Raw genomic sequence first — 12,505 nt, 5'->3', positions numbered from 1 at the left:
AATGTTATACAACAGTGCATAGGTTCAGAGAAAGTTATTTCTCAGTAACTCCTGATTACTATCTGCTGATCTCGTTCCAACTGGATGAAATGTGAAACTGTTTGTCAACACTTCCTCCTTCCCAATTACTGTGTTCATAAACTCCATATTCAAACTCAAAACCCTATGTTAAAATTGAATGGAATGGGTAAAATGCAATTGTTTTTGAAGGTTTATTTAAAACTTTTGAGCATTGAAGGAGTTTAAGTTGAACATGAGTCATTGTGTAAACCATTCTGACTTCACTCCTGCTGTTGGATGTTCGTTGATCCACTTTTGGACAAAACAGCCTTGTGCATTCCATGGTTTGTTTATTGTCTGTCTTTTATTGAGGAGAGATTGACTGACTTATGCCAAACAACAGTCTTGTTAGAGTACAAAGTGCTCTCTGATCTAATGTCCATTTCTACTGCTTGTTCTCCATGTCTCCACTATCCCTCAAGACTGATCCCTCTGGTGGATAATGGAACAGCCCAATATTGCATGTAGCTGAGGAGATGAGTAATTTTATTTTAAATTTTAAAATCTCTTTCACTAGAGCAAGGCTCCCTAAACACTGTTAACTTTCCAGTATCTCACCAAAGTGCCACTCTCCATGAGGATGCACCACAATGAAACTTAGAAAAACATTTGAAGGCACTTCACTGAGATGGAAGAAAGGCAGAATTGAGATTAAATCAGTAGTTGGCAAAATAATAGAAAGCATCCTGAAATAGAGAACAGGGAAATAATTAACACCAATACTGAAGGTCAGACTGTATAGTTATTGAATCTTGCTTGACAAGCCTTTTGAGGATATCATTGAGCTAATTATAGGATTTTTTTTAAAAAAGATTGCAATGTGGAGATTAACACAGCTTGAAAGATATTTTTAAACAGATAGTATTAACTTGGAAAAAGCTTGGTACCATTGGGATCCATCCTGGAGTATTGAAATTCACTTGAATGATTGATAGAAGGGGCAGTGAAAAGGCTTCCACATATTGTCAGTGATACCAAATATGGTGGTGCCATTTTTCTGTGAATTTACCCACTTAAGTGACAACTTTAATTTATTGGCTTTAAAGCATGTTGGGAGGTTGTGAAAGATGCAATAATATCCTCTCTTTATCTGATTGCAGTCAGGTTTTGTATCTTCATTTTCCTGAAATTCATGTAGCTCTCAGCAAAGAGGGCTTAAGTTTATTTATCCCTGTAACTACTACTTTAAATGTTCCTTTTACTCCCAACTGGCCCCTGGCCAAGTAGCTAATCTAGGCATCTGCTGTCAGCGGTCTTTGAACTGGCAACCAGGAAATATGAAAGATGTTATAATCTTCCAAGGGTTGTTTTTAGCTGCCAACTTGTTCTGTTTCTGCTTGATATATCTCTAAGTGAATCAATAGATGATCTTGTGAGAGAATGAGAAGCAAAACTGGAACTGACTGATTTATTCGTGCACCACTTATTCCCCTTGCGAATCCTGTACATCTTAAATAAGTGAGAGCCCTGTTTGAACTGTTTTTGCTGGACATTATTGGAATTAAATAACGAGCAAAAACAAATGGCTGCTTGCCAGTGCAGCTGACTGCTGCTTTAGCTGTGGATAAAGGACTGCATCCAATGACAAACCAAATAACTGCAGTGAACTAAAGCATTCAAAATTCAATGTGATGTGAACTCTGACTGCATTTTTTGCTGTCAAAACTAATGCTTGTTCTAACAAAGTAGCTCATAATGATACCTGAAAATAAATTACCTTTTATTGTGGAAATATTTCACATGTTGTATATACAGTAAATTAAGGGAAAACACTTCTCCACATCAGCCGCATTGTTGTAAATTTAATATTAAATCGGTGTCTTTTATCAATGAGTTCATGCCCAACCCAATTATCCTGCTATAAATTAACTAAAACATGAGGATCATTACTTGTAACTGTGAAGCACATACTTTAAACCTTCTGTCAAGGCATTAACTGATTAAGATTGGCGGGGTTGGGGGGGAAGAAAGACTTGACTTTCTGCAGCATCTTTTGGGGAATTCCCAAAGTACTTTATAATTTTATAATTCGTAATGCATGCGTTCAGTCATTCATGAAATGTGGCAAACACAGCAACCAATTTACATTCAGTAACATTCCACTAAGAAAACTAAGATAATGACTTCATAATTTACATTTTAGTAGAGAGTAAATATTAGCTAAGAAACTAGTTTGATCCATTGCAGTGTTCCCTGAAAGTGTTAACCTAGAACTGAATGCTTAAGTCTCTGGAAGCAACTTGAAACTGCAACCTTCTGAGTAGAGTAGTTAGAAATTAGACTGAGTCATAGCTGCCTGGCTGTGATAGTCCAGATTTAGAGACTTGCTAGGAGATCTGGAGTTATTTGATTTTGTGCAGACTTGTCATAATCGTCATTCAGTTAATCTTAACTCATCCTTCACTTAAAGGGAAAAAAAACATTGGCTCAGGTTTTGGCCTCTGAACATTATCCAGTCACTCTAATAGGAAGCGGACACTTGAAAATGGGACTAATCTCAATTGTAATGCTTGGTCTTCACCCTCAGCATTAGTGAAGCAGTGCAGCAGATATCAAAGGTGCCTGTAGAAGAGAGAAAAGTCACAGGACAGATGAGTAAAATGAATATTTATTCTAAAATATACTTTGATTTATTTCTGATAAAGTTGCACAAGGTTAAAGATGTTAAAACTACAGGGCATAGCATGAAATCAGTTACTTTATATACTGGACACAGGAATAATCAAATTTGATTCAGAACTGAAATTGTCACCTAGTCAGAAAACTGTTATTCAGTTCAAACCTGAAGCATAGATTTAGACTGTTTGAACGAGCTGTGATCGTATACTACAATTATAAAATGTTGACCCTGTTTTACGTTGACCAGTGGTAACTCAGATGGAGTCTCCTTTTACACCTTGCCTCATGGTCAGTTAGTAGGAGGTCTTTCTGCGACCTTGTTTAGTTTAAGTCGCAGGAGAGCAGTGGCCATGAGCAACTCCCTTTGCTCTGCCAAGCCAAATCTATACTCCAATTCCTGGATTAAATAGGACTGGTATTGTAGCACAAATATGGGGATTAATTACAAGGCCACCATTCTGTAATTTGAATTGCAAGAGTGTTTAAACACTGTTGGTAGATAGTTTACCTGAACTCATTTGTGCTTTGTATTGTGCATTGTTTTAACAACTTTCAAATATTCTTTAAAACTCTTGATGGTGAGATGTACTAGACTGAATAGCTATATTTTGTATTGCAATAAACACACACATTAGTACTTATTCTATAAAGGTAAGTGTAAAATTACCATAATCCTACTGGACCATAGGGCCATTTGCTCATTCAGGGGAGAGACAGAGATGACTGGTAATTGTTTAACCTGAGGGTCACAAAGCTTCAGGCAAGGGGAGAGATTGAGGGGAGTCCTTCATAGCAACCTCAATGTGGGAATTGAGCCCATGCTGTTGTCATCACTCTGCATTGCAAACCAGCCATCCAGCCAAATGAGCTAACTGACCCTGCTGCACATAGACGTGTAATGTCTATGCAAGGTAAGGTTTTGCAGTCATAGAGTCATAGAGACGTACAGCATAGAAACAGACCCTTCAGTCCAACCCATCCATGCTGACCAGATATCTCAACCCAATCTAGTCCCACCTGCTCAGCACCTTGCCCATATCCCTCCAAACCCTTCCTAATCATATACTCATCCAAATGTCTCTCAAATGTTGCAATTGTACCAGCCTCCACCACTTCCTCTGGCAGTTCATTCCATACACCTACCACCCTCTGCATGAAAAAGTTGCCCCTTAGGTGTCTTTTATATCTCTCCCCTCTCACCCTAAACCTATGCCCTCTAGTTCTGGACTCCCCCACCCCAGGGAAAAGACTTTGTCTATTTACCCTATCCATGCCCCTCATAATTTTGTAAACTGCTATAAGGTCACCCCTCAGCCTCTGACACTCCAGGGAAAACAGCCCCAGCCTGTTAAGCCCCTCCGTATATCTCACATCCTTCAACCCTGGCAATATCCTTGTAAATCTTTTTTGAACCCTTTCAAGTTTCACAACATCTTTCCGATAGGAAGGAGACCAGAATTGCATGCAATATTCCAACAGTGGCCTAACCCATGTCCTGTACAGTGCAACATGACCTCCAACTCCTGTACTCAATACTCTGACCAATAAAGGAAAGCATACCAAATGCCATCTTCACTATCCTATCTACCTGTGACTCCACTTTCAAGGAGCTATGAACCTGCACTCCTAGGTCTCTTTATTCAGCAACACTCCCTAGGACCTTACCATTAAGTGTATAAGTCCTGCTAAGATTTGCTTTCCCAAAGTGCAGCGCCTCTCATTTATCTAAATTAAACTTCGTCTGACACTTCTCAGCCCATTGGTCCAGATCCTATTGTAATCTGAGGAAAAAAGGGAGAAAGTGAGGACTGCAGATGCTGGAGATCAGCTGAAAAATGTGTTGCTGGAAAAGTGCAGCAGGTCAGACAGCATCCAAGGTGCAGAAGAATCGACGTTTCAGGCATAAGCCCTTCCTCCGTAATCTGAGGTAACCCTCTTCGTTGTCCACTACTCCTCCAATTTTGGTGTCATCTGCAAACTTACTAACTGTACCTCTTATGGTCACATCCAAATCATTTATGTAAATAACAAAAAGTAGAGGACCCAGCACTGATCCTTGTGACACTCCACTGGTCGAAGGCCTCCAGTCTGAAAAACAACCTTCCACCACTACCCTCTGTCTTCTACCTTTGAGCCAGTTCTGTATCCAAATGGCTAGTTCTCCCTGTATTCCATGAGATCTAACCTTGCTAATTAATCTCCCATGGGGAACCTTGTCGAATGCCTTAATGAAGTCCACATCAATCACAATTACTGCTCTGCCTTCATCAATCTTCTTTGTTACTTCTTCAAAGAACTCAGTCAAGTTTGTGGAGACATGATTTCCCATTCACAAAGCCATGTTGACTATCCCTGATCAGTCCTTGCCTATCCAAATACATGTACATCCTGTCCCTCAGGATTCCCTCCAACAACTTGCCCACCACCGACGTCAGGCTCACTGGTCTATAGTTCCCTGGTTTGTCTTTACCACCATTCTTTAAACAGTGGCACCACGTTTGCCAACCTCCAGTCTTCCGGCACCTTACCTTTGACTATCGATGATACAGATATCTCAGCAAGAGGCCCAGCAATCATTTCTCTAGCTTCCCACAGAGTTCTCAGGTACACCTGATCAGGTGCTGGGGATTTATCCACCTTTACCCATTTCAAGACATCCAGCACTTCCTCCTCTGTAATCTGGGCGTTTTGCAAAATGTCATCATCTATTTCCCTACAGTCTATATCTTCTATATCCTTTTCCACAGTAAATACGGATGCAAAATATTCATTTTTGTATCTCCCCCATTTTCTGTGGCTCCACACAAAGGCAGCCTTGCTGATCTTTGAGCGGCCCTATTCTCTCCCTAGTTACCCTTTTGTCCTTAATATATTTGTAAAAACTTTTGGATTCTGCTTAATTCTATTTGCCATCATTGGATAAGGTGTTCTAACTCCAAGCAAGTTAAAATCTTGATTATTTCCTCCTTCAATTTTATGTAGGAGATTACAAGTAAGTCAGATCAGTGGCTGTCACCTGAATGGTGCTGTTTTGTACTGAATATGAAGTGCAAGTCTATAACTGGTGTCTCATTAATGCATAAACAATATATTAGATATGCTCATTAAGTCAGTGCATTCCCATTGAGTAAAGTGTTACTGTAGGAGATACTTGGCCATGTATGTCATACAGACATGGGAATTTCTTAGACTTTCCTGAGGCAGTGCATTTTAATCTTCTAAATGTGTCCTTAATAATTGGGTCATAATTTTAAATTGATGCTAATAGCTAACATGCACTGCATACAAAGGTTATGTGTTATTATCTCATTGGTAATATTTTTCAATAAAGCCAGAGTTTCATTCCATTTGAGCTTGTTTGATAGCAGCAGACATAACTGACAATACTCAATATAAATCGAACACTTTGACACCATTTCGTGTCCATTATGGCTCTTCCTACCTTCCCCGACAGCTCCTTTTTGCTTTCTTGCCTTTTTTGCCTGTGTCACTTTTTTTCTCTCTGGCCTTTTGCATTGTAATCTCCTCATGCTACACTTCTAGCTCTTTTGTGTCACAATTTCCCAGCCCTTTCTATTTCTGTTTGGCTAAAAGTTCAGCTTGCTCTGTGAGGATTAAGCAAATTCTGGTGAATCAGCTAAAAGGAAAACACTGATGCTGGAAATGTAAAATAAACACGTGTCGGAGAAACTCAGCAGGTCATTCAACGTCCACAGGGAGAAAAAAAAACACAAAGTTCATGTTTCAAGTCCAGGAGACTCTTCTACGGAACTTTAATTCATGCTTTCCCAAAAATGGTTCCACCATCTCATAGTAGTCAGAAAGGTTTTCCATTCTCAGCATATACTTATTGCTGGCAAACTTGGAAAAACCATCATGGTTGTTTATAATGACTTCAAATGCATTTTTTCAATACTTTATTTCAGAGCTAGTTAAGAACAAGACACTTTTTGACAAAAATATATTTATTCATAAAAATCTTTACATATGCATTGTCACAAATGCAGTTCAGCTCTGTACAGAGGCGTAGCAAAGAAACAAACGAACATTGGAGTTTGGCTTTATCCAAGCAAACACGTCCCTTATTTGCATGAGACTATCTTTACATGTAGTTGAGACACCACAGGGTCTGATAACCTAACACACCCCCATTTAACTTCAGTGGGAAGGTCTCCGATCGAGAACAAGACACGTTTTGTTTTTATTTCACTAGCATCACAAATGGACCAAACTGGGTAAAGACTGTTCATTTGCCCACATGGCGACTATCAGTATACTGTTCTGGTTCTCGCTACAATCCAACAGGTTTGTATTCAAGAACAAACTCTGAAATCAGTTTCTCCTCTGACTGAATTGAAGGTTCTGGATTATTAGTCCAAGCGTCTGTGATTACTACTCCAGAAGCAAAAGGCACTATCTATGATTTTCATTATCTTTGTCCTCCCCTGTCAATCAAGATTTCACAGAGCATTTTATTTTCTGTTCACCAAACGTGAATTTTGGGAAGTTCATTATCACATGATGAAGGTGCCGGTGTTGGATAGGGGTGGACAAAGTTTTAAAAACTCACATAACACCAGGTTATAGTCCAACAGGTTTATTTGTAAGTACTAGTTTTCAGCATGCTGTTCCTTCATTAGGTAGCTGTGGATCAGGATCATAGATTTAGGATCCTGCTCCACAGCTACCTGATGAAGGAGCAGCGCTCCGAAAGCTAGTGCTTCCAACTAAACCTGTTGGACTATTACCTGGTATTGAGATTTTTTTTAACTTTATCACCTGGAAAGAGGATGGTGAAATGACTGATGGGCTTTGGTAATCACCATTTCTACCCTTTAGCAGGAAAGTAAATGTTAGTTATTCAGTGATACTGCTCAAGCTTCTTCATCAGATTTCCACTGACAGCCACGTGGACAATGCCTCAAACCTTTATTCAGATATTACTGCTCAGAGTTTTCCAAACCTCAGGACAATGGTTCCAGCAGATCTCTTTTGAGCACATGGTTTGGGTCATCTCAATTTGGAACTTGTCTCTGTAGAACCTTTCTGTGAGGGATTCCTGATACTTGGAGTGAAGCTATCTACACTATAGGATGTTTGCACTGTGTATTAATTTAACTTTGAGCCTGGTTGTCGCTGCTTGGTGCGGTTCAAATGAAGTATGCCATACAAAAAATACTCTTGTTGTAGTCTGACTTTGCACCATCCTTGTAGTCCATATGATAGAACAATTATGGAAGTAACTGGAAACTTCATTCCTCACTAGATTTCCAAGTATTCATTCAAAATGAAGTGGCGAGTTTAGAGAGTTCATTGTTTGGAATGATAGTTGTAACTTAAATCATTAACCAGGGACCTTGGTGTTACAAAGTTGAAATACAGGACATAGCGGTCATCCCTGAGTCATACTTTGGAGTGTTACACTGGTTCACGGAATAGTATCATTCAGAAAAAGATCAATACCAGGTAAACATCCGGCAGTTCTTTCTCTGTTACTGTGTTTGTTTGTGTTTTTGGGTTGCAAGTATGATTTTGATCACTTAACTCGAGTTGCTCAGGATTTGTTTTGTGCACTGGGTTTGTAAATATGGAGTTGATGTTTTAGGAGCTCGAGGTTAAAGTGACACCATGCTAAAATAACAGCACTTTATTACGTACACAAAAGGGTTCATGATAACACTGTGTCGTCAGTCTACTTAGTTGCTACGTACATACCTCGCAATTTCAGTGAATAGCGGAGCCTCATTACTTTGAGGATTGTTGTTATATGTAAACATTGTTGTTACACTCGTGCACCTCTCTGCCTTTTGAGCATGAAATGTCTCCAAGCTTTCTCGGTACAGAGCTCTTTTACCTCCTGAGCTCATTTACAAAACCACCTCCTGCAGCAAAGCAGCACTTCAAAAAGCTGCACTGGCCATTGCCATTCTGACGTGTTTTTGGTTTCACTCCCTCCTAACTGGAAGGAAGTAATGTATTGGTTGAAGTAATGGACCCAGCAACATCTTGCAAGGGTGGCCAGTCTTTGTGACGTGAGATGAGCCAGATATTCGCAAGATATTTGGGGCGGCACGGTGGCTCAGTGGTTAGCACTGCTGCTTCAGTGCCAGGGACCCGGGTTTGATTCCCACCTCGGGTGACTGTCTGTATGGAGTTTACACATTCTCCCTGTGTCTGTGGGTTTCCTTCAGGCGCTCCGGTTTCCTCCCACAATTCCACAATGTGCAGGTTAGGTGAATTGGACATGCTAAATTGCCCGCATTGTTAGGTGCATTAGTCAGGAGTAAATATAGGGTAGGGGAATGAGTCTGGGTGGATTACTCTGCAAAGGGTCAGTGTGGACTTGTTGGGCCGAAGGGCCTGTTTCCATACTGTAGGGAATCTAATGCAAGGTATTCCAATAAGGGGAAAGCTAATTGAGCCTGTGCTATTCACCTCTGAAATTGAAGCCATACATTACCCAGTGGTGTGAAGTCGGAGCCCTGACCAGGTTTTGTTCCCTCTTCCCACTGGGAAACATGCAGCTTACCTCTAAACTTAATCATAGAACTAATTGGCAGTTTAGAAGTGTCTACTTTTTTTTTTGTTGTTAATGTCACTGACCAGGTAAAGCTGCACCCAGGTAAGTATATGAAAATATTAGAAATAGGAGCCATAAAACAGTCCCTTCATAAAACATGCCAGCCAATAATTCATGATAGATTTGTCACTTCAGTTCATGTGTATGAATCTTAACAAAAAAAAGTTACCATTCCTGAAACCAATATTAACAAATTGGTGACCAGAGAGATAAATGTTTAAGTGGTGCAGTCTCCAATTCCTGATATAGTTATGGGTGAACACAATCTGTCTCCTAAAGCTTTATGTGGGATTGGACTCGATTGGAGGAAGAGATGTACTGCATTGTATCAAGATATTATGACCCTTCATTCTATTAAAGGCTGTACGAAAAGGCCTTACAGTCATTGTTTGTGGTTTTTGTGTTAACTGTTTTCCTAACTTGCACTTCTTATTATTCTTTTCAGCGATATGTAGATGGAGGAATTACAGATAACTTACCTCAATATGAACTCAAAAACACAATTACAGTCTCCCCCTTTGCTGGAGAAAGTGACATCTGTCCTCATGATGGCTCCAACAATATGCATGAATTGAGAATAACCAATACCAGCATCCAGTTCAACTTGCAGAACCTGTACCGCCTTTCCAAGGCATTATTTCCTCCAGAAGCAGAGGTAAGAACAAATAAATAAATAGACGAGGATGTTCATTGTGTTTTTTTATTGTTTTGAACCTACAAATGTTATTGCATGCAAATGAGCAAATTCTTATGAATAAGCTTCACTTAACCCAACCTCTCTGAATGAGGACACATTCTACAAGACATGAACAGTCTAGGGCGTAAGCTTGAACTTTTTTGTTCCAATAGAAATGAAATGTCTGCACTGTTGCTAAGATCGGTAGGGTCTCTGATGGCCTGGATGGTAGCGCAGAGGTGATGTCGCTGGTCAAGTGGTCCACAGGCTCAGTCTGATGTTTGAAGTATGTAAGTTCACATCTGACCACTGCACCTGGTGATATCTAACTTCAGTGGATCAGTCGGAAATATGAAGCTAGTCTCTGTAATGGTGGCTATGGAATGATTACTGAATTGGTTCACTAATATCCTTTTGAGGGAAGGAATTCTGCCATCCTTGCAACACCTGTGTTACTACCCTGCTCCCTCAATTCAAGGGGCAATTAGATGTGGGCACCAATTGCTGGTTTTGTAAGGAAAGCTAAGATCCAAGGAATGGATTAAAATTAAAATACAACATCAGTTTGCCGACAGGACCTGTTTCCCTGGCTGAATTGAGGCCGGTTATTAGAGATAGTAATTTTATTCCAACGGGGCCTTGTGCATGTTCAGTTAATTCTCAGGTAATGTACTTAAGTATTGAGTGGGTATACATGACCAAAAACATGATAGGTTCCTTACAAATGGCTTCCCTGTTCCAGATAAGTAGCAATGTGGTTCTGCTGAGTGTTTACTTCATACAAACCTCTTTAAGGAAAAAGAATGTACCATTATGTAGAACAAAACGTCCACAAAATGCACAAAGTGGTAAATAAAAATAACAGTGCACCATTTGGAAAGTATTTGGATAAATTCAAATGTTGCAGGAGCAGAAAAAGAAATGGGGATGTTGAAATACGAGACTTGAGAATGTACTCAGCATTTCAACGCAGCCAGGGCACACTTGGACTTGAAGTCTTACAGCATCCAGTTTCTTACTGTTAGGTGAGTGAATCGAATTGGCTGTGATGGTGGGGAAACTCATTGGGAGGCAGGAATGGATCACCCACTTGATGGGTTTAGAAAGGTCTGTCCTGTCTTTTAGAAACAAACACTGGATTCCCCCTTCGTGGGAGTATTTACAGAATCTCCTTGTATTAGCTATATAATTTACCTCTGCTATTCACGATTGAATGTGACAGGAATACAGAGCTTATCTGATCCGTTGGTTGTGGGATTGCCTCACACTATATAAAACAAGCTGCTTTCAACATTTAGAATGCATGCTCTTTATTATGGCTTCATCAGGCTGGAACCTTACCTTTGGGTATGTTTGGTTCTGATCTTGACATGCTCTCCGACGTAGAAATAAGGGTTGTTCCCCTGGCTTGATGATAATGGTAATGTGAGGGTTATGCCAAACCATAACATTGTCAACTGTATTTGAATATGACTTTGCTGCTCAGGATGAACAACATCCAATGATGCCCAACTTTGAGCGGTGAGATCGGTTCTGAAGCTCTCCATATGTTGCACTTGAAAAGGTCACACAGCGTCATGGAGCGTGGCCTTAGTATGCAAATAGGACATTATTTCCATAAGACTTTGCAGAGATGACCCCAACCAAAAGTTCATGACCAGATGCATGTACTGCAGGGACATTACAGGGAATGATACCAGGTTGGATTATCATGTGAGCCAACTCCTGCAGACCTAGTGTTTCCTTCAGGATTTGGTGAGCATTGGCAGAATACGGTCACACTTGATGGTGGGTATTGAAAACTCCAAGCTGAAAATGTGTTGCTGGAAAAGCGCAGCAGGTCAGGCAGCATCCAAGGAACAGGAAATTCGACATTTCGGGCATAAGCCCTTCCTGATGAAGGGCTTATGCCCGAAACGTCGAATTTCCTGTTCCTTGGATGCTGCCTGACCTGCTGTGCTTTTCCAGCAACACATTTTCAGCTCTGATACTCCATCTGCAGACCTCACTTTCTCATTGAAAACTCCAACTCAAACTACAATCTATACCTTTGTCCTTTTTGTTTCTTCTAAGTGATGTTCAACTTGGAGGAGCACTAATATAGCAGCTGAGTGAGGTCAGTTGGTGGTAATCAGCAAGATTTCCTTTTGACCTGAGGCTATAAGCCTTTGTGAGGTCCATTGTTGAGTTCTCCCAGGGCTATACCTTCCTTGCTGGATACCAGTGACACCACATCTGATGGCTCTGTCCTCCCTTTGAGACAGGCTGGGCACATGCATCATGGGGGTGTTGGCTGAGAGGTATGATCCTGCGAATCTGACTGTCAAACTGTGTTGCTGGACAGTCCTCCTAGTCTTGGCGCAGATTTCCAGGTAGGAGAGGAGGAGGACTTTGTGGGGTTGACTGAACAGTTAGTGCTTTTGTAGCATCCAATATCAAGGGACGTTCAAGAACTAACTACTTTGGCATGGGGTGGAGTCGTATACAGTTCATACCAGGTAAGGGCAGCAGATTTCCGTGCCTAAGGATCACCAGTGAACTGGAAGAGTTTTTACGACAATTTGATTACA

The 12,505-nt window shown here is 40.5% G+C and overlaps 1 protein-coding gene across 1 annotated transcript in view; it reads left to right on the top strand.

Annotated features, from left to right (window-relative positions):
* The window catches only part of pnpla2 (patatin-like phospholipase domain containing 2), a 59,155-nt gene that overhangs the window by 27,261 nt on the left and 19,389 nt on the right, over positions 1-12,505 (top strand). Inside the window, exon 4 of the mRNA XM_060838767.1 lies at positions 9,705-9,914. Within this exon, the coding sequence (XP_060694750.1) occupies positions 9,705-9,914 (210 nt within the window). The remainder of the gene's footprint in view (positions 1-9,704; positions 9,915-12,505) is intronic.

This window comes from Hemiscyllium ocellatum, chromosome 18 (assembly GCF_020745735.1).
Source record: "Hemiscyllium ocellatum isolate sHemOce1 chromosome 18, sHemOce1.pat.X.cur, whole genome shotgun sequence".
In the NCBI taxonomy this organism is placed as follows: domain Eukaryota; kingdom Metazoa; phylum Chordata; class Chondrichthyes; order Orectolobiformes; family Hemiscylliidae; genus Hemiscyllium; species Hemiscyllium ocellatum.
The sequence above is the reverse complement of the archived record's forward strand: the minus strand, read 5'-3'. Positions and strand labels throughout refer to the sequence as shown.